The sequence below is a fragment of the Adelges cooleyi genome, unplaced genomic scaffold (assembly GCF_023614345.1).
Source record: "Adelges cooleyi isolate 19-005CV unplaced genomic scaffold, UGA_ACOO_1.1 ACOO_flye_CR_arks_rails_tigmint_CR_PRNA_167, whole genome shotgun sequence".
NCBI lineage: Eukaryota > Metazoa > Arthropoda > Insecta > Hemiptera > Adelgidae > Adelges > Adelges cooleyi.
The window spans coordinates 1,580,073-1,604,562 of NW_026095824.1; the positions used below are offsets into that span (position 1 = coordinate 1,580,073).

At 36.7% G+C, this 24,490-nt stretch overlaps 1 protein-coding gene across 2 annotated transcripts in view; it reads left to right on the forward strand.

Annotated features, from left to right (window-relative positions):
* Nucleotides 1-24,490, forward strand: part of LOC126832923 (centaurin-gamma-1A) — a 66,498-nt gene that overhangs the window by 25,312 nt on the left and 16,696 nt on the right. The window contains exon 1 of one of the 2 annotated variants that reach the window (XM_050563965.1): nucleotides 11,032-11,455. The exons of the other annotated variant lie outside the window; for it this stretch is intronic. Within the exon in view, the coding sequence (XP_050419922.1) occupies nucleotides 11,275-11,455 (181 nt within the window). The 5' untranslated portion in view covers nucleotides 11,032-11,274. Of the gene's footprint in view, nucleotides 1-11,031; nucleotides 11,456-24,490 lie in introns of those variants that run through there. 2 annotated transcript variants of the gene reach the window in all.

Here is a 24,490-nt window from a genome sequence, read left to right on the forward strand (position 1 = left end):
TGTCCCGCAGTGCCCTTTTACATCAGCCTTTCCTGAAATTCGTACAGCTCCTGTTTGTGCATTCGAATCTGTCGGTCGTCAAGTTGATTGATTGGCGTTCGATCGTGCCTGACCGCAAATTCGATTGGACTTTCCGGACGCGTAAATTGCCTAAACCAATAAGCGCAATCATCATTAATATAACTGACATAAATATGTATATATATATACATTATATTGTTGAGTTTCATTTATATTGTTATAAGAGAGATAGGTCCGAGCATATTTTATTGTTATCAAATATGGCTGGCAGGCCAAACCGAGGGTTTCCTAATGATGTGCTTAAAGGTCAGTGAACGGTACTGTCAATACGTTTCTCAAATGTAATAGCATAATACGATTTGAATGTTTATAGTAACTACACAGGGAGAACAGTTCAAACTATTAACAGCTACTTTTACTACTTACCATATGGATGTGTCAAAAGCGCTTGTACTTTTTGTGCTATGTAGTTTTGTTATTTCTAAAAACACTTATTTCTATAAATTACCAATAATATTTTTAATTCGTTGTTATGATCTTAATAAAATGTGTTACTAATCCTATAGTTGTAAACGACAAAGATAATTGTTTTTTGGGTTCTTGTTTGTCTAACTTCATATGTTACGCCACATCGAACTAAATAAATTGATTTATTCGCAACAACATGATAACAATAAGATTAATGTCTTTTCTATTTTTTAAATAAGAATAAATCGTCGTAATTCGCAAGTATTCATAAATCAAAATGGCTGTACACAAATCCGCCACGTGTAGCCCAGAAAAATACCAATACATTACTTATGTTTGCAAGTCTTATAGTTATGACTTTTAGGTGTGAAAAAACAGTTGAAAAGACAAACTTAGTAGTATGTGTGTAGCTATCAAATCGTCCCGCGTGGCCTATACTCCTGATACATGTAATTTGTTTCTATTTCGGTCTGTCTAAAAAGCTCAAATGTATCATAATGTTAGTAAAGTGCAGGCGTTACTTAGAACACGGCGGGTTTTGGCTATCGGTCAAACGGTCTTTGATACCGTGAATAAGTGACTCAGGTCTGAGAACATAGTCTGAGAACTGTCAGCACACGACGGCTGGCGTATGGCTTTATTATTCGCCAAACGACGTGTACTCTAGTATTATAAACTTATTACGTCAGACGGTGCAAAGATTCTACCACGGATAAAAGAAATGGGCCAACTGGCGGAGATGAATCACGACCCCGAGGAAAGTTCAAGTATTATTAATCGTGACGCTTTACAAAATAATAAAATCCAGACTTGCACATATCATCTGCATCACACTGACCATGACTCACGTGATGAAATTTTCCAGAACTCTTATTATTATTATTATTTTTTTTAATTGCGTCTGCAGACCTCTTTTCGCATCGCTTCCATTTAATCCTAAAAATAATGCGCTTTACATATGCCGCACGTTTGGCAGCACATCACGATTCGGACGTCGCCGTCGCGTTCAAACATTTAACTAGGCAAGCGGGGCTAGTGCGTGCTCTTGTGTACTGATCAAATTGTGTTTTTCAATACTTTTTTTTGTCCGTCTCTCGCGCCACCCTGTTATTAAATTCGTTGTACCATACCATTGTATGGTAATTAGGAAACCGTCGCGCCAATTGCACAAATATTGTTATTATATTTTTTAGTCCTTTATATTTATGTTGTGACTAATATAATTTTTGTTATTATCACATATGTAAATTACAATGTTGTACACGAGTGCTGTCAGGATGTAGGTCGGTGGAAATTTTCGATCAAAAAATGACCACGACAACGTCCTAAAAAAATCACGTGCCGCCTCTCACTGTTTGAATACACTGCTGGCCGTTAAAAAACAATAATTAGCGATTGTAAACATTTTTTCCTCCTATAAAGGGTATTCATAGTTTCATGGGCTGTCTGATTTTTTAATGATACCTATACTAAAATTATGAAAATATTGTGTATCATCACGAAAATCAGGTGGCCCATATGTAAGTCTAAATACTCTATAACTTTTTATATGTTCTCTAGACGGGTTAGTGCGGCCTATAGACATTAAGCAAAATTCGGCATTGATACAAGACTCAAAAAATACATTAGGAATTTGTTCATTTCAAGTTTGCATTTAATGCATACAATTATGTGTAGTTATTTTTTGAATTCTTACGAATGATGTGCACGTATATATAAAAATAATTTGGACATTCCATCAGATTAACCGAACTAAAGTCACTTATAGGACCTCTGCTTAGAGCTGCTCGATCAAACACACAATTCTCAGGACTGTGCGGCCCTTTTTCAATTCGATGCGACCATTTGTCTTTTTTAATACAACCGCATAGTAACCGTCATGTCAAGATCCATATAGTCGCCTACACGCTTACATGCACTTACAACAATTATTATTCGTCTATTCCAAGTAGAAGCGACGCACGGTCCTCTGGGACTTCGGCCAACGTTTTGAACAAAAACGCACAGGATGACTACACAAACGATAGGTCGCCGCATTCGGTTCAAAATATTCGAAAAGTCTGAGTCATTCGTGTATTATAGGTAATTTGATTTACACCAGGTTTGATCATCGTTGTAAATGTTCGCTAGTGTTCTAGCCGGGAGTTGGGCCAATAGTCTTACTCCGAAATAGCCCGTCAGTGTCTGAACTTTATTATTGTTAGTATTCTGATAATTCTAAAACCAGTATAAAACATTTTTATAAAAAGCATCGTGATAAACTATTGGAAAATTCACCAAACGGTCACGCTTCGATTGAATTTAAATATTATAATCTCATGCAAAACTAACTGTGTCCACATTAAGAAATAAGAACTTGGGAATATTCGAAATGTTTTAAACTTGGATGTTTAGGTTAAGAAAACAGTATAGGTTGTTACTAACCTATTTTAAAAAAAAAACTGGAAAATTATGATTTTCCTTAAATCTACTTGTTATTCTGGATATGTTATATTTACATTTTAAACTTTACCATTAGGTTTTGTAATGTCCTCGTAACACGACAAAAAATCGTTTGTACGTTGTTGACAAAATATGATTGGATAATAATAATTAAACACCCTCAAACTTTTGGAAGGCAAAACGGTCACCCGTGTGGACGTCACTATAACAATATGGATCCTTCAAACGTGATACTGTGTCAAGTTCCTGTTACAGTTCTGAATAGTTTATAATGTTATTTGTAGCTTAAAGGTCGAGGTGAACGCAATACACCGCACCGTCGCACCGCACAGCTAACCCTTTTAAAACCTTTAAACGGCCGTGTGTTCTCGGATTAAATATTTATAACGATACTAGGAAATACTAATAATTTTCCATTGCGTGGCGTTGTTTTACAAGGTTGAAATTTGAAACATATTGTGCGGGACGATTATGAATTAAGTGTAAAAGGAAACTGGTTTACTCATTATGAATTCAAATCGCTGATCGCGATTCAACTCGATTAGGTTTGTGTAAAAGGGTTTTCGGTCAAACGAATTAACTAGACGCGTTCAGTTCATTAACCGGACATTGTGTGTGTTAAATCACTTTGTCTACTACATATTACAGCATGCCAACGAAAGCCTTCTAACAGACGTACCCGTTGCCGCCGGTGCCTTTTGTTTTGCCAATGATTATCATACATATTTTCGGCAACCACTCTCATCGTTTATTTTAAGTCAACGGTGTTCAGTGTAGCCTACAGCCGATGTTGTGCTTTGAAAAGTCGTTAAATTTTAATGTTGACGTGTCATCAACGATTTCGATTATTCGTATTGTTTTGGCGTAACCCGAGTCAATCGATTATAATCGACAGTTACCTAATATGGCCCAACTACAGCGATTCTCAACAACACAGTGCAACATTGCCAAAGCTAAAGCTGATGAGAACAAATTGATAACTTAAAAAAATCAGCGAACCAAATAGACCCCAAAATAGATTGATTTCCACGAACTGTTGAACTGTGTTTTGTTTCATAATGACATTATTATGAAACAAATAGGATATCATTGGGTCATGCTGCTTGATTAACCTGTCATCCATCAAAACGCAGTACTTTTAATTACATTTTTTTCCCATCTGTTTGCATAATATTATTTGTTTTTTTATTTTTTTTCTGGAATGCTTTTATTTAACCACTTGAGCGTCTAGAGCGTTTGATAGTTAAGATAATTCCGCTATAAATTCCACGAGACATTTTTACATCGATAAAAACTTTCAAGTTCAATCAACTAAACAAGAGCCAATCGGATCAAATCAGTGTCATTTTTAAAATAGGTTTTCTAAAGTTACTCAAGAATAATTTCAAATCTTAAAGCTGTGTGTTTATCTTCTCAGTCTGCAGAACTGTCCTATACCGCCACAATCTTAATTGTGCATCGCTAATCCGCATATAAAATTGGCGCCACCGCAATGCATTAGTGGGGTTATTAGATTATAGAAGAGCGTTTATCATCGAATATATAAAACGGTGACGACTACGTACGCTTATATGCATCATATAATATTTACATGTATATTAGATATACAACTATTACATTACAATATAAAGATAACGGTACGCGATAAGTCTTGAAACCGATTCATTAAAATGCAAAGTGATATGCACGAATGTACTATGCGGTTTTGGCTCGCCGAATCGCTAGAATGTGTGTACGCATGTTAGGAAATTGACTGAGAAGAGAACCGATTGCGCACTTAACGATCTTTCGCATATATTTCTCGGTACAACGACCAAAAAATCCCTTGTACCGTAACGAGTTCACCGTGCGTGTATGTGCAGCGGTAAGCTAAAAAATGGTCTCTAATTTTTTATGTTCAATTTTGAATATTTATATGGCCGCCGGCGTGCATTGACAGTTGGAATACCGCGGGTACAGCTGTTTTATTGATACATTATTGTATTATATGTGTTACACAACGACTACGACGACGAATTAGTACAAATTTTATTGATACCTACAGTGGAACCCCTTTTTTTCACTCTCCGCATCTCTTTTATCGTCTTAACGCGCGCACATACACAATATATGATATGTATAATACACAATAATGTATATAATGGATGTCGCATAAAAGAATATACCGCCCGAAGGCGTTTCGATGCGTATCCACCCCCTCGAGGAGGACAACGCTATAGATGATTATGATTATAAACACATACACAGGTCTACCGCCTATATATATATTATTATGCTCTCACTGGCACGGGCCCTATCTCCAGGAGGTCCACGCCGCTGATCAAGCCCGTAGAGCTTCTCTCGTTCATATAGAGAGTATAGACAATAATTGGAGCAGATGCGGTTGTATCGATGAACAATATATTACCCAACTTCTAGCTAGGGCATCTCCTCATTCGGTTCGTGTGTGCATCTCTGCTCGGTGTATGTCTGGTAGATGATTTCTGGAATGATTTATCGAGGGGTACGCCGAAGAAATACATCATTCCGCAATGGGCGGGGTCGCCGGCGGTGGTTTTTGTATCTCTCCTATATATCTTTCGATGCGCGCTTGCATCCTCTTAGCACAATAGAGTCAAAACACGACCGTTGCCCCCTTGGTCTTAATTTTTTTGGGCCGTCCCCCTGCCGGTAGTCCGTACCTAACCTTGTTTGCTGGCTTGACAGTTGTGTGACAGATCTTTTGACGATATGAAAAATCTGAAACCAATGACACTTGTCTTGAAGCAAAAAAAAAATACATAAAAAAAAATCCCAACCAGCCGATGAATAACAACAATGCCAGGAGTGCGCTCATTAGAAGAACTGACACGGCCGTGCTCTATCCGTCCCTGTGATCTCCACCGAAAGGGTTGACGGCGTTATGTAGCCCACGTAATTAGTCGTCTTAAGTTGTTGCTTTTAAGCAACAATGGCCCTTTCCACGACAAATGATATCGTAATGATAATCTAATTATCATTATTATTATTAACGTATATACGGTGTTACTGACGCACAAGATTTGGCTCAGAGCCTAGCCGGCGCTATCGGATCCCACATCTAAGTATCCAAACACAAAGATTGTTCTTTGCTCCTATCGTTTGTGCATAGTGCACTCGCTTTGTTTTTTTGTATCTCATTGTTAAAAGGCATTTAAGTCCGTCGTCGCTATGCAGACAATACAACTATGAGCATGAGGATTAAGACGGGAATTAAAATATACAAGCTGCCGTGACCATGGTGTGCGAAGATTACGTCTTTTGGCCGACATTTATAAATGAAAAAAAAAAATGAATACTTAAAATAATTATATTTTATGTTTGGTTTCGGCCAGAGAGAATCGACTAATGAACACAAACCCTCTTTGTTATTTAAATGATATTTCAACATCTGTATAAATTATACAGGAATTACGTGTGTATGTATTATTTAATTATATTTGTGTGAATATAAAATAATTAGTTGCTCGGCAAGTTGTAAAACGCTTTTCCTTCTGAATATCACTCCTCTCTCTAAAAATATAGTATGCAAAATTCGAAACCAACCGTTTATAATTGTCATTTTAGGTTAACGATGATTCAATATCTTTCCCGTTTTAAATAAAATACAGATTATTAACAATTTAATTTTAATTACATGACATCAATATTAAACGTTTAATTAAAAATAATGATTGGTAAAAATATGATATTTTATCTATTATTTTATAACATAATAAAATATTATATTATATTATGTAATGGATTAATTGTTTATACATAATACTAATATCAAATTTATTCTTTTTTCCATAATTTCATGTCCACTATACTAATTTAATTGTTCATGAACCAACGATTACATTTTCGGTAGAGTTTAGATAAGAAAATATAATTGTGTATGTCCTCTTTATCGTTGTATACAGCTTTGCATTAGATCCGCCCACGTTTAATATTTGTTTTTTTTAATACTGATTCATTTTTGCTACATTTGGGCGGTATTTGAATTTTGATACGGTTCATATAGTCAATATCGTATCATATATTATGTGCCTACGGCTTGTTATTGATGGGCAAATATTTTATCAACGTTATTTGAATTTATGCATAATATGCGCGTCGACAATGTTTGAAGAACTGAGCACGACCAAACGCGTTTGTTTGATTTAGAATAACGCTGCCGACCTGCCTAAATCGATATTTTTTTTTTTGCGTGAACGTGCGACTTGGCAACAACAAAACTAGTTGAAAATATTTTATACTTTTTTTTTAAATGACTTATGGCGTAAAGCGTTCACAACAAACCCTGATCGGTGAAATGTGCATTGGTAATAAATAATTGATTATACTCGGTAAACGAGATATACCGTATAGATAAATGTGGGTATTTTATTACTATTTTTTTTTTATATCATAAAATGAGTGTGAAATCATTACACGTAATGAGATAATTGGTTTTATATGACCGTGAATTGTTCATTATAAAACAAGTACCTAGCACGAGTAGGCGGGGGAGGGGTAGTTTTTTGTTTTGCTTCATTTCAGTGACGCCGCGGTAGAAACACAATTACCCCGTAAAGTAAGTAGTTCCGGTCAGTCCGGCTTAACACGGCTGAATGAGTTTCTTGTTTTCAGACTAGGAGGTTTATTCAATTTCCATGTATAGTGTATACCAAAGCATATTATAATATAAGTACAAGTATATTAACATGCGGTATACACGACAGGGTAAAGTTGCCTATACTCCCCGTTGCTGAGCGGCCACTAGGTATAACATTATTATACGTTATATATATATATTATTATGATCACCGAGGGGGAGTTATAGTAATAATAATAATAATTGTCACCGCACAGTATAACCTTGTCCCACACAACAGACAATACACGCGGCCGAGGTCGTTCGGTTAATTTAACGAGGCGTTATGATAAATTATTTGTAACAAGGACGAATGTATTATTATACATATATATATTTTGCGTGTGTGTTTGTGTGTAAAATTCAATTTGCATAATTCGGCGTAGGCGGCAATTGGGGGTTGTCACCTATACTAATACTTTTTTGTTGTTTTTATTTCTTTTTACAACGGCCGGTGGTGACTACCATTTACAAAAATATGTATATATTTAAAATATTATTTATTGCCGCGCACCTTTTTTACGACCGCCACCGCCGTTGTCGCGTGTCCACGTGTATGTATATTATATAATATATATCAATGGCCGTGTATACTTGTAAGCAAAACATCTGTCCGAATCGAAACTGGCACCGTGTCGAAAGATATATACGTTTCGCTGTCTCCGGTGTACACGATTTTATGATTTACACAAGTATACATATTATATTATTTTTCATATCGACGGCGGCGGGCAACAACAGCCGGTACCCTGCACCGTCGACCTACGAAACGGGTGCCGGACCGCGTTTAAGAGTAAAATATTTACAAAAAACCCGTCACACCCCCAAAGCCGACGTGTTCCGGGCTAATCTCTAGTAACATTGTGTTGTAAGCGTGCGCGGTTCGAAAGCCGCACGCGCTATATCTTATAGTCTGTCGGCCAAGCCTTTGTACACATCCGGCACATATCCTTCGGTCTGTTGAAACAACATCAATGGGGTTAAGAGCCGCCCAATGATAACGTACTATCGGCGGCACTAGTAGCATCCGCTGAGGTCAGGTCATATAGCAAGACTAAAATATCCAAAATTGTGACCGGAAGTCTTGTTTAAAATGACGTCACACCACCTAATTATTAAGGAGTAAAGTACCTCCATACAGACAATTATTTCAATACAACTTTTTTTCAACATTAATACATTCAGTAAGACATTTTTATTCTCAAATAATATAATACCTACTAAGCAAAAAGGAATTCATAATAAATTTAATTATTTATCGGTTTCGAACTACTTCAACACAGTCGTTTAACTAAGTCCATACAAAATGTCTAAACGCATGCCAAAACAAATTTAAGCCGTAACTTCATCTAAAATGATTGATAGGTTTAATTAGCAATATTTTATATAAAAATGTTGAGAAACAAAATATTAAAATATTAAACCACGAGTTTTTTTCTAATTTTGATCAAAACTGTAGCCTTTGAAAAATTGTAAAATTCAATGTTCTATAACTCAGTTTTAATAACCTTATTAGAAATCACATATTTAAAAAAAATTATCTATAATTTTGTATGAATTTCTCGTTAAAACTTCAGTTCATCAGAAAAGTACCCTTATTGAGACCTGTTTAACATGCAATAAACATGTGGTGTAGCGCTGAAAAGCCTAGATTCTTATATCATCAGAGCCATTGCTTAGTCCTCTTTATTATTATATGTTGTTTACATAAATGAATTTGCAAATTTGTTCAAATATTCAAAACGTGTTTAATGTTTTTACAGTAACAAAATATATTGATCATGTTTATACTGGGAAGACCGTTAGATTTTTTTTAAGGTTGGTGGCTTACTCATGGAGGTATTATGTGCCAAGGTGGACGACCCCGAAAAGTTTGGAGTTACGGTGACGAAACAGTAGAAAAAGAAATGTAATAACACCTTTTTGTACTGTACCAAATGACATATAATTGAGGAAGTCGTGCTTTAACAGCATCTCTTATTACCCGGTTACCTCTATTACCCGGCAAATGTACATTTAACCAAAAAATATGTGCGCCTGTACTGTTATGAAAAGTATGTTTTAAATACCGTCTAATCGTTTCCTCGAATATTTTTCCAACCGACTAAAATATAATAACAGTATAACGACAATGCAGCTGACCTCTTTTGTTTTGCGCGACATCTCTTTTGTTTGTTGTCTCTATTATTTTATTCTTATTGTATATTATATCATTTTAAACTCATTTACTAGGTATAATAATGTAAACGAATCTTTTTTTAAGTATAAAAACCGTGTCCCCAATGTTCGTCATCTAGACAACACTTCTGAACCTAACCTACATAAGTTTGCCGACTAAACTTTTTTTTTATATAGTTATTTCCGTCATCGCTCATAATATTACAAGTCGGAATTGTCGTTAAAAATCGATTCAACTAATAATGTGATATCGACCAGTCTGTCCTGTTATTCGAGTTAATAGCTGCTGCAAGTTACCCGCATGAGTGAGTATGTATGTAAATTAAAATGTCATCGGTATAAAACAAAAAAAAAATGTAAAACTATAATGTGACCTTTGATGATGTGATGGCGTACAACCGCATTTTAATAATAATTGCACGAAAAAAAAAAATTATTATTCATGCTAGCGTTTAACGTTGTGTTTTTGTCAAACTTAGCGTTTTCTTTTTGGCAGTAGTTTTTTGTGTTTTTATTTCGCGTGTAACGGTTGAAAAATACATAATAATATATAGCCTTATGATATTTACTCAAACTACTATAATGTTGAATTTTTAAACTACACAAAATTCGACGACGTGCAACACTCCTCGTAGACGTCATAGGTGTGTTGTGTATGTGTGTGATATCTTTTTTTATTGAAACGCTATTAAGCAAGTAAATTACATGACTGGCGATTTTACTCGCGTACAATATAGAGTCCGGCACAGCTTTGTGAATTCGCGGTATAACGTTACGCGTGACTTTTTAATTTCTTTCATTTCGTACTCGTTCTGCAGGGATTTCTTTCGGGGGGTTAAAAAAGTAAAAAAAAAAAAAAACAAAATAGGGGTTGATTTAGTGCCTTTTAATGAAAAGAACCACGTCATTTTTTTCTGGTTTGTATTCTTTTCTTTTTTTTTTAACTTGTGTATTATTCTACCGCACTATAATATGTTGTGTGCGAGTCGTAGGTATACGCACATACATAATAATATATATCGTTGACACACAGCGCGGAGATTTATTTTTTCCCAGGGTTCATTACTCAATTAAATTAAAATATATTTTTGGTGTAAAAAAAATAAAGAATTGTATGTTGGGTACCTTTGTAGTATTGCCGCTGTCCCGTACAAAAGGTGTCGGGGGCACTTTCCATTTCTTTTCGGTGTGGCGCATGCGCCGGCCAAAAGAACATCTGTTGCCCGGTGCGCTGCCGCGAGTACACACACACACATAGGTACGTACACACGGCGATAAAGAATCGTGACCCTCCTCGCGGCGGCCACATGACAACACGGTCGGCCGCGCGTTCTGCTGTTGGGCTCACTCCGTCGCGTTCTCGCCGACCCGACAGACGTTGGTACGCGCGCCGTGTGTGATAACGACCGACCGCGATCTCGCCGTGTCGTCGTGCCGGTAATCGCGCCGTTTTTCATTTTTCGATGACAACAATAATTCTTATTATAATAACATCGTTGTAGTGCGTGTCGCGTCTTGCATCTGTATAAATGTTGAGCGCAGCCACCAAATGGGTGACCACGTCGGAACCCAAAACCGGCGACATGGGTCCCCCCACTAGCCGGGGAGCAGTGCTCAGGGTACACGAATCGTTTTTGCGGTCGCTCAAACGCAGATCGCTCAGGGTAAAACGATCCAAATCGCTGGTGATAGCCGAAAAAAGGAAATCAGGTAAAAATGTGTGACCTTGTAGCACTTTTTTTTTTTTTATCTACTACCTCCGCACTTGGATCTTAGATTTTGTAGTGAGTCGATTTAGAAAAAGTCGTAGGGCCTTCCCCGCATATAGTGATGGGTACCTTATATTATGACCACCGGTCGAATTCTGGGAAAGTGGCGACAACGTTGAGAATAAATATCGACAATTATTTAAAAATTCAAATTTAAAGGCCGTTACGTTTGCTACTTCACCCGAGTAGTTTTTCGAAACTTCATCTCCACTGTTCAGAGCTATAAAATAATAGAAATCAAAAGGGCAAAAGAATTTCACAGGACAACAAAATAAATTAGTATTTTTAGTGTATCCATAAAATATTATTTTGTGATGACGATGTCCTTTTACTGAAAAGTAAAGTCTATATAGGTAGACAGAAAAACGTTTCATCGACAAACACTATAGTATAAGAGTAGGCATGATAAAAAACTGGTTTTTTAAGAAAAATAATTTAACCATACCCCTTTGGTTCTTATCGCTTTAATTATATAAATTGTTAACACGATATACACTTAACCTGTCATGTACATTTTACTACTATCCGATGCTATCCGTTGCAAGTGCGCCTGCAGTAATATCTTTAATCGTTATGTGTTCTAACTTATGACAAAAATATTATAGTCTAGTTGAAACAAGATATAGAATATTTTGCATTTTATATAGGTTATCTATTTTATATTTGCACTTCATAAGCCATTATAATACGTGATAATCGTTTAAATTACTTTACAACGACGCTATGTGTAGATAATCGATTAGGCGAACACGATTTAATGATACTTTATGCTAATTTTTATTTACCTCTGTAAGAATGTTATCATTAATGAACATAAGCTTGAAAATATTTCCAAAATTTGACTTACTTGTGTTATACTCTTTAATCGTTATCAATGGGAGTTGTCCCAGGAGGCTCATCATACTATATTAAACCAATTTTTCAAACAATATTTTTTATTAACGTCTACAAAACGATTTTTCCAAATAATGACCTCGTTTGTAAAATGTCGATAAAAGTTGATTATTTCGTCAGCTAATTATTTTTAACCATGAAAAGACATCCTATAGGACACACTATTATTGTCATAATATATTATAGGTACAGCGTTGTGTCTCAGTGTATCTAACTTGTGTGTCTGGTCTTTGACATAATTGTTATCAACCGCAAACGATTGTGTTTTTCTTTTCGGTGGTTGACGTCCTTGGATTTTCCAATACGCTATCCGTTAAACAGCCAAAAAACTTGCACAACACACAGGCGGCGTGAAATACCTGTGCGGTCGACACAGAAGGTTTCTGAATAACAATTTTGATACGCGGTATCATAAGGTAACACGTCGTGGTATCTCATCACCTGCGGCAGTCGACCATATCCGTCCACGTCCTTCAGACCGATATATATTATAATGCTGACTTTTATAGTGATTAGTGCTATACAGTGCGTAGAGGTATGTTTTCCATAGATTTCCTCTGTTCTACTCAGTAACACAGTATCATCATTGTTATTACACACATCCCGGAAAGGTTGCGTTAAACACTGTCTGCGGTTTGTCCGGTGTATTTTTCCGTTCAAATTCAGTGTTAATGATCAATAAAAAAAAGGTTGTCAGTTATCAAAACGCCAAAAGGTTTATTTTCAATGAAACAAACTTTGTATTTTTAACTATATTGGCTCTACCACGGTCAATCCGGTATATTATATTGAATAGCTCTTTATAAATGTATGTGTGTGTGTATGATATAATTATGACCGTTAATGTCCGCGAACGAGTTTTTCCACACACGCACGGCCGGATTACTTTTGTTCAGACCGATACGGTAATATTAGTTTTGGATAAAAAAAATAAATTGGAAAAGATAATTCTCTTTCAAAAACAATAGCGAAAATAATAATTGTGTTTCTATCCGTACACAATATTGATATGAGATATCGACATTACTCATACTTCCTCATATCGTCTTAATGTCGATAGTGTAGAATATTATAGTTTTACGCGCGATAAACATCTTTTACAGTTTGAATTCCTTATCGTAGGGAAATAATCAGGCGTTCGCCGTCCGAAGATCATTATGATTCATTTTTTCTTTTCTATTTCTTTGACTGAGCGCCTATGTACGTGTACGTGCGTGAGTTGGAGTTCGAAAAAAATTACCCATAGCAATTCCGTATGTTTTTGAAAATATCCGAAGCCCGAAGGGGAATCGTGCCGGTGCCGCTGTTTTTGGCGGCAACGACAACATCGTCTCTCTCTCACGAAGAGGTCGTGATTTATGTTGGTTGAGGAGACAACGGCGGCTAGGGGCAGAATAATTATTGTCTTTTGTTTTTTAACGCCCGACCCCCCTTAAACGGATTCTGATAATTCATATTATATAATATATAACAATGTATAAATGTTTATTTAATTAAATTGCTGCGTGCCGTCGTTTGGGCCGCGGCTCGTTTTTTGTCATCTTTACCGGAACCTTTTAAGGAAATTAATTTCGTTTCTAGTCGATCGGATTTCTCAAAACGTATAGTATAATATAGTACGTACACTTAAAGCTTGTAAAACACGTTCTCGTTGTATATTGTCCCCTATAAGAAGTCACACACCAGTGGCCCGTCGGACCCGTTAAGTCTTTCATTAACCGTGGAAAAACTCGGACACCTGTCACTCGGACTGGCGCCGCCGCCGACCCTTTGTTTTCCTTTCCGGGCGACTACTTATGCAAATAAAAAACTGCAAAGGGGTCCGGCAAGTACAGGAAAACTCTCGAAAACGACTTTCGTGTAAATACTACGAGATGCCGCGTTGTAAGTACACATTAGCTCGACTGTGTAATGAATAGAATTTTGAAGAAAAACAAACGTCGAAGAAATTGTTTTTGCAGCGACTACATTGCATGTGTCGAAATCCTTGTGTAAGAAGTAATTGTATTTCAAACGTTTTCATTTTTGTAAAGCGGTAACGTGAAACTTAATAAGTAAAATAATGAAAAGAGTACTTAAGTGTTGCAATTTATTTTAATCTCTCGCCCCCCCCCCCCTCGTCTCTACAATTAAAAATAAATATCAACCGTCGTTTTAGAAATATATATTAAAAAAAATTACCATCCTAATTTGGAAGTATATTATTATTATAACAACGAACACAATCGTACGATTTACATAACAATGTAAACTTGTTTTTTCGTTGTTTTCTTTTTTTTTGCCCCGCCTTAATGTACTGTAATGAACTGGCTCCCAAACTCGTGATCCACGCACAAAAGTGCGCTTACGTTTGAAAATAATTAGCATACTCTTGTGTCTTAAAAAAAAAAAATAATAATAGGAAATCTAATATCAACCGCAGGGCTCAAACTCGATTCGTGTGCGTTAGTGCTATATTATCTTTTCTTATATGACTAAACCGCTTACTCTCCGCCATTCGATTTTGTCTGAGCGCACGAAAAATATGAATCGAATCCATTAAAAAAAAAATCAATTTTCAAACATTCCTTATTCTAGCTATAAATTAATGCAAGTGTGTATGTGTAACAAGACAATATTGTACACGTACTTCGTATTTTTTGAGTTTCAAGTGGCCAATCAGTAATGAAAAAAATAACAGTTTTTTAAAGAAAGCCTAGCTTAGTTTAGGTTTTTTTATTGGGCTTGAACAAGATAAATCCCGTTAGGCATTTTATACCAACTTCGACATCGATATTACTGATCCAATGAAAAAAGGAATACAAACTACTTGATATCGTACAGGTATAAAAGTTCTCTAAGTTTTAAGTTAAAAAGTCTCGCTTGCTAACATAGTAAACCAAGATGCTCTCGGGGGAAATGAAAACTTAAATGCAACAACATTATTAAAAGTTACTTGATATGAAATTGGTCTTCTTAGATGCAAGGTACAGGTGTAAACACAGGTAAACATTAGAGTTCATAAAAGCGCCGTACATCCTAACGGGAAGGATGTTATGTAAAGTTTTTAAACTTAAAACGCTACACTTTGTACACGTTTCTCAGACTTGTTTACAACGAATTAATATTTACAATAATACTATTACATTTCATCCGAATATACCTTGGGATATTTATCTTGTGCCCTAGGGAGTTACAGCGAGTTCACGGTAATGGAAACAGTAAGGGAATAATGTTTAAGGTTATTAAACGTGTGCCGGAGGTGTCATCGTTACAAGAGGGGAAAGTCAAGAAAAAAACATAAAAAATGTTTTCTTCCAATATATTATGTGTATACACATGAACGGAATTCCAAACCACGGCTGCCGTTGGGGGACACCTAGCTTCTTCGAGATACGTGATCGGATTACACTTAAATTGTGTGTGAGAGAACGCGCCGGATGTATTCACATTTAATACCCTCTATAGGCCTCTATATAAAGTATCGGTTGGGTTTGCGTGGGAGTCGAGTGGTTGTGTTGTCTCCTGTGTCGCAATTAATTGTATATGTGTATTTGATTGCGTAGTGTGTGTGTCTCTGACAACGTGTATAGTTTGTATTGTGGTAATAAGTTGTCACCTTAAACCGATATCTGTGTTGTCTTGGATCTGGCCGGTAAAGAAATTAGTTCTTCTTCGTTTGCCTTGGATGAAATTAGACCATCGCTGTATACCGTCGCCGAATGCGGTATGATGATACCTATATTTTATACTTGATGGTGGCGTGTCGCGTGGACGTGCCGATTGTTGATTACATTATTATTATTATTATTATTATTCGTGAGAGACTGTTCTATGAAATAATATGCTCGGGGAGGATTTTTACCGATGAAACGACAAGGCGATGAGAACGAGGTTGTGTTGTAAATAAGTTTTTCGTTGGAACTCTATCAAAACGCACGCGACGCCCTAAAAAATATGGGTCACTCGGTCTTGAAATAATAGTCATATAGGCTACCTACGTCATCTCGATTGGTTATCGTGAATTTCCAGTATTGTATTCGGTGAAGGCTAAAAAAGGTATTGGCTGGCTTTGGGTCGTGGATCTAAGCTGCTAGACGCTTCGGTCTGTCATCAAAAATTCTGATATGAATTTGTCGAGCATCGCGCGATCGAACATATGATGACTTCAATTTATAAATGGTAATGACCCCAAGCGCCATGGATCAGTTATAAAAATATCTAAAAAGTCGACACCCAACCACGAAATATGTACTATATCGAAATGTGTATGCAAATTATAATTATTTTGAACGGTACTATTTGGATTTGAAATGGAGCTTTTGATTGGACAATTTGATTAAAATAAAGTCTTGTGTCATATTTAACATTGTCGACACTATAAAATATATGTTTATGATTTTATATCGTACATTTTATTACATTTAAAAAACATCCTCTCATTTTTTTCTAATAACTCTTGTAATAGAAATGAAAGATTCTTGCTAAAATAGCTGAACTGAGCTTTACTGTTTTATAACAAATTTTAAGTATCGGTTCTTATTTTAAATTACTTAAACCAAAGTGGAAAGACTAGATGGACCTTGGTCCCCTCAGTACTTAGCATTAGTACCATCAAAGTCCGATGAAGAGACGAACAGCATAAAACATTTCTTTTGACCAGTAAAAAATAATATTCATTTAAATTCAACACTACAATGTACGTGTTGCGTGCCCGCTAATCTTACATCATATAATTCACGGCGGTTGCAAGTAAAAACGTCCCCTGTGCGCGTTGTCGTAAAAACAGTTTCTTGTTTTTTTTTTTTATTTTAAAATTTGCATTTTTTGCACGACTCAAACGTCTACGTGAACATACCGTGTCCGCTTTATTCTCATAGAACACTTCTGCCGGAGGGAGCTGAAACCCTTTGTTGTTGTGTGCGTTTTCGCAACAATCGTGTTACACAAATCGCAATACAATATAATAAATAAACGTTTATTATTATAATTTTGTTTACACCCTACATGTTTTTTAATGTAATATCAAAAACATATTAACCGAGCATATTAATGCCGGTATAGCTTTTGATTATAATGCGAGAAAACGACGTTGCTATACTGTTCGCGTGATAGAAATTACCGAGGAGGGTCGCGCTATGCCATCCATATCGGCCAATCTAGGCGCCAGCAGTCTGTGCATATACCACGGGCGTGCGTGCTCACCGTTACTGTTTTCCCCTTTTTTTTTTTTTGTATATAATACACATTATATATATATATATATATATATATATGTATACGTGTATATCGAGTCCCGACAGCGTTTCCGTAAAGGATTAGTGTATAATGTATATAAAGGGATCCAAAAAAGGAAAAACTTGAGTAAGTTTTAACGATTGTTTAGTCTACGGGGAGTAATATGTTGGAGCTACTACCCGCCCGCTTAGTGTTTACATAAATATTGTATTTTATAGAAAAATAAAATCCCTGCCTTTTTATAATAATATCGGAAAGCCCGAGTTTTATTGGTCGGGTTCGGTCTCTTTCTCGGGATTGAACGCCCTTCGACAGGGGTGGCCGGGGAGCTGCGTTGATTTCGATTGTCCAGTGTTGTTTCGGCCCTTACAGTGATATCTCTCGATTGGAAACCAGAGTCCAAATCGAATTATAAACTTTTACCAACATCAACCCCCCCCCCCCGTTGATGCCACAATCTTCTGATTGACAAAGGCAATAAATCCATACGGAATATGATTTCATTTTTAACGGTGTCTTATTCGATAATAATATTTCACAACAGATTATATTTAGCCAAAAGTTGTAACCAACAAAGTTATCTGACAAGGTCTGTAAGCCAAGTTATTTTTTTGTAATATTTTAGATTTACACAAAAAATCAGTCGCTATCGTTCAAAGTTTTTAAATATATTACATTTGTATTGTGTGCGCTACTGTTGTAGTTTCTATTTGTTTGATATATTTTTTTTATTTACTACAGTTAGCAAATAAATACGAATTGCAGATGTGTCGTTTATCATTGTCGTCCCGGCATATGTGCAAAACGGTTTATCTTCTGGCTATACACACCGCGCGTTTTTATTATGGTCGTGTATTATTATTATTATTATTTTTTTTTTTTTAACTATTCCACCATATTATCATTGTATTGTGCCGAATAAAACATGACGACATACACTAAACGTTACCGCTACCGCCTAGGTCTTCCCCTGATCGGCAAGGCAAGGAATGCGGGTCGTCCAACAAACAGGAAAAACGGTCGTAAAAATTGTACTGGAAACGAAATTCAGTCGAATTTAAATTATACCCGAGAAAAAAAATACCCGTTTATAGTCAAATGATCCATGCGACAATCCAGCGGTCGACCCGTTAGCCCCTGTGTATGTATAGCAGCTCTTTCTTCTGTACATAATATCAACTACGTATAATATATGGTTTCCGCCTGTATGTGTGTCATATAATAAAATAATTTAAAGGTAAAATAATATTATGTATGCCAGTCCGGTAACCGCAACGAGCGTTGTCCTTTACGGAATTTTCCCGTGTGCCGAATCGTTAAACTGCCCACTTCCGGCTGAGTTAAGATGATATGCACCTATGTGTAATAATATAACACACGAAGTTTTGCTGTGTGCGGGCAAAAATGTTCTTTCAAAAGACAGACCCAGAAGTAATACGAACCCGATTTGATCGCAATGCGCGTTATTGTTTCACAACTGGTTTGAGGTTTTTGTGAACCACCGCCACACACATTTTGCTTACTGCGCTTCAAAATCGTCGCTCGTCCGTCGTCATCCGTCAGTCACCCTCCGCGCTCCCTGCCTACCCCTAGCGGAGCATACAATTATTCCAAGACGTCCACATATGATATCAAATAATATGCTTACCCACGTCGGTGTACGTAGTATAATTAAGACGGAGGACGCTAATAAAACAACAATAATCAGCATACAGCTATTACTTCCTCCTGCCCTTTTCCCGAAAAAATTCCCAACTAGGTGTCCTAGCCACACACCGACAATGACATTTCGATTGGTTACCGGGGCCGCTTCTCAAGATATATAACAATATATTTAAATATATATATATAGGTACGTTAGAAATCATCTAATTGGCTAACCGCTGTTATACGTTTCTTTTCTTTTTTATTACATTTTCTAACCGGTTCCTGCCGTCGACTAATTACTAACAGGACCAGTCAATTTTTGCTCGATGTAGATATTATGTTTGATTTATAATAGTATAATATTATTCCTGAAAAAGGGAAAAATACGAGCTGTGAAATCTTTACGGCATTTTTACGCGTCGCAGACTGAAAGCGTAAAATAAAATCACCAACCGTTTAGCACTGCTGTTGCGATAAAAAAAACATACACACACACACACTAATCGGATAAGAGCAACGCTTTACCCTTCGCTATAATAGTACCGTCAAGACAAGTGAAAACGATTATTGCAAGTTTATGTTTATTAACTATTTATGGTATAATCATAATGTAAATACCTCTACAGTTATGCAAACCGTCTTCCATTTACAATAGTTATAAATTGACGACCAACGAAAACAAAACATATTATGGAGTTATCGTTATTCGGTTTATTTTCTACGTTTTTTCGAAACACAATAAAGTTGGACCGTCGGCAAAAGCCATCCTTCGTCCCCTTCGCTCCCTCTATACCTGCAACAACTCAATTGGGATGCCCACTGCCAGCTCGTTAAGTATTCTGGTCCAATACTTCCGGTCTCGTCTCCGCGTTTACCTTTCCCGGTCCTTTTAACGAGAGCCATGTCTCCTTGCATTTGTATGCGATTTCTGTGTGTGCATACAGTGCACAGAGTATGGTGGCGACACTCGGCATGTGGTGTAGCCTAGCAACACCGAGTCGGCAACCAAAAAAAAAAATACTTGTAAATCGATGAAACCTCCTAAAACATTTACATCAACTCGCCAGCCAAGGGTCACTCACTATAATAAATATTTCAACTAATAAATCAGGAGGGGCGCAAGAAAGCAGTGTATAGGACGTCTTCTCGGTGTCACGGTATGTGTGTTTATTTTTTTTATAACCGAGAGAAACCGAAAGTTTGAGCAGAGGAGAGAATGCGGTCCTCTCGATTTCACGTGACCGGTACACTGCAATTATTATTTCACTCGGAGAGATGTATATAACAATTAATATGTACAATCTACCGGTCAATGCGCTTCCATACTACTATTACATCCAGCACTATAGGCCATTGTGTTTGAAATGTTGCGGATTTTTCGGCCATGGGAACCGCCTAGGATTATTCACACACACACACACACAAAAGAGTGGATATTTCCTAACGTTTGGTCGCGCACAAAATATAGTCAGTTATATTCACAATATCATTTACATAACGATTTGCGGGTCATTCGCACTCGAGCATCAATTTAAGCGCATGCCACTTTTGTAGGGATTCTTTTCTGCTGTAATGAATTGGTCGCATGAGTTCTTTTTTCTTTTTGGCCGTTTTTCAACGAATAATTAATGGCGCCTGCGAATTGCCAAGCGTCCACATTATCATAATATATGTATTACATTATCATGTGAGACCGACTAGACGGTACAATGCTTGGGCTAATTTGCAAAAAAAAAACTGTATTGTTTCAAAACGAAAACAACAACATTCTTATAATAATTAACGCCAATATAAGTAATTATTCGGTTTTGTTTTCGACACCGCACGTTGTAAGTTTTCGTTCGCAAAATATAGATGACGTTTTTCGTAAAAAAAAAAAATCAGAAATCAGAAGGACGACATATGTGTAATGAGGGACCTTTTAACTGAAGTCAAATATTATTTATTCACTTTCTTAGATTTACAAGTATTTAAGTGAAATCACAATGTCACGTTTCGCAATTTTACCTGATACACGTGTGTATGTATTATGCTAATCACTAAAACTACGCTCTTCATGAAATATTTACCATTTCACAAAACCTACATATTCATAATGTATAATTTCTTTTTTGGACCGAACCCTATGTTAGGTATAGATTATAAAGTATCAGTTTCGTCCATTATCAGACATTTGGTACATTTTTATCGATAAACAGGATGGATGTGTGTCCCTCTGATTTGACAATTTTATATGGAATTTTTGGAGGTACAATTTTTGTGCTGTTTTTCGATTTTATATACGTATGCGACTAATTGCAAACATTTTAAAACACACGTCTCGTTTTCATAAAAGCCACGGCAAACAAAAGGCACGGATTCTTCCCCTATTTCCGAGTGGGTGACTCATCGACGGCTGTGGCGGCAGACGAAAAGCCAATGAAAACGTCATTCGGCGTCGGCGGTCGCCAAGAGCAAGGGGCGGGGAAAGCGTACACAGAAAGGGTCACGGTATACCCCGAGGCGACCGACTGGATCCCCTCGAACGACAAGCTCTCCCTCCACTCGCCCTCTTAAGGTTGTGTGGCCGGGTAAGTCTCACCGCATGTAGACCTTTCGAAATTTGAATGCACACGACTCTTGGCAAATTAAAACTACCGCCGTTTACCTGACCCAAAGACGATTATTATTTTAATATTAATTTCCTATAAATATTATGTCAACCGCCTTATGTGTGTGTGTTTGCTCTATACGTTAAACTATATAAAACGCCGAAAATGTTACACTTTATCGCCGGGTAACTCCATTCTACTTTCCAGGGCTGTTCTTCATACTCGAGCGCAAACATTAAAATATCTATGACACGAGTTTCCCCCGTTCTCTTCCAAATGCCGACCAGTACTCAGGGCCTTGAACCGTTTTCCGAATCGTTAAGTACAGCCGGTCAATCGATGCCGGTAATGGTGGCCGTGTTGTATCGACTATTAGTATTCTATATTATACACAATACATAGTTGACTGCGTTTTTACGATGCTCGTTTTGGAGCATTGCAAACTGCAACGGCATGTATATAGCCGTTTATAGTCCATTGCAAACGCCATTCGGATTTAAGCACATTAGTTTTCTTTTTTTTTTTATGCGCGCTTCTCCTGTTTTATTTATTTACTTATACTTACTATTCGTCTTAAGTGCGTAATCACCTCTTTAACGTTTGCTCAAAATAAAAAGGGAGGAGGGGTACGATTTTCATCTCGTTTTAATAGTTATCCCAATGGGTTGAATATCTCGCAAGTACTGCAAAAATGTAAACGATTTAATAATATTACTAGATTTGCGGTTAGAAAAGCGCTAACGGCGTTAACATATACATGGACTGCTAGACGTTAAGTAAGTACTGTATTCCAAATATTTGTCGTTTTTAACTAATTACACGATTATTGCGGAAGAGCCATCAGCACGCAATGTACTATGTTATGACATACGAGTCGTTGAAATAATATATAACTGGGCCGCGTTTAGTAATTTGAAACCATATTTCCATGAAAACCGCGCAAAAAACAGTTATTCGGAACGTCTTCGTGTCAAACCAATATTACATGCACTTGGCGTGTATCGTTTGGCGGCAAAATTACACCTAAGTAACTCGAACGGTAGCCGTCTAAATTATTAATAAACTTACTTGGCGCCACCGGGGGTGGTTGGCCTGTTCACTTAGGGGAATTGACTGCGGTGCGAGAAAATCATAATTCATAACAATATAATAACACAAACCCAAGTTAAACAGCACATTGTAACGTAACATATTATAATGTATAAAGCTTTTATCTAAACGCAACCAGAAACCTCACGTGTCTTATACACTACGGTTGACAATTTTCTGGAATTTTCCCTTTCTATAGTCTGCTTGTATTACACATTAGACAATAATAATCGTTATACGCCTTGTCCCTCCGTTTCCATAAGGTCTCTCTCTCTAAGTATTACAATAATACCTAAATAATGTGTTCGAGGGGACGCCGTGGTCGCCGCCGCTTACCAGACACTTTTACCACTGCTGTAAACTGCGGTGTTTGCCCACCACAGAAACCATACTTACACACACACAGACACAGCTGTCACCTAATACGTTTTGCATGTATATATAATATATATATTTTACGGGCACATGATATACGTTTTTAAACGTGTGGGAAAAAATGACCTCCGACAATAATGATAATTATATTGTGTAACGCGGGAAGAACTGTTTAAAAAAATATATATATTTAAAAAAAAATGTGAACGTTCGTCGTATTTGCCGACCAAAAGAAAAAAAAATACAATGCGGTAATATTTTGTTTTTTTTTTTTACAAAAGGTTTATAGTTTTCGATTGATTAACTACTCCTCGCAAGTAATATGACGTTGTTGTACCCTCTGCCGATCGATCTATGCGACGATCACGTCCAGGTGCCTTTAGGGAGACAGTCAAGCATGATATAAAATATCTCGGGCCAAAGGCATAAAGGCTACGGCACACAGGACGGTTAACTGTTAATAGCAGAAGACCTTCCCTTGGAGCATGACCCGTGCATAATAATAATATTGACACATAATAATTTTCAACGCCTGACGCTTCTTTGTCCGTTTTCTGAGGTTATGCACAACCTTCCGGGGCAACGTACCAACCAACTCCAGCATAACATTATAATCTAAGAAGATCAAAGAGTAATCCATACAATATAATGTATCATATATTCTTTTTAACTGAAATAATTTTATTAGTTAGACATAATATTACCGTGTGAATTTATGTCCAACACTATTTTAATACAGTTTCTCGTAAGTTTTACAATTGTTAAACAATATATTATAATCGGTTCGATGACAACAGTTTTCGATTTATTGCGAATGGGATATTATAAAAACTGCGGTGAAATTACTGTACGAGTGGGTGGATTGTCACATCTTTGAGTTTTAAAAGTTCATTCAATTTTCTATGATCGGCGGTTAGACAGGAAAAGTGATTTTTTTTTAATATTTACTTAACCCATTAAGGAGGAGATCGCTCACAAATCGCCTATTGTACAGATTTGTACTGCTATGGTTCGAGTGGGTCTTCTGGATGTTTTACTGCTACATTTACATAATGTTACATAGCACGGCCGTCCAGAGGCATTCGGTATTGTCATCGTGTTGTTGTTAGCCGCTCGCTGCCGATTGTCTTTGGGTCGACGGAGCGATATACGACGCTTTGGCA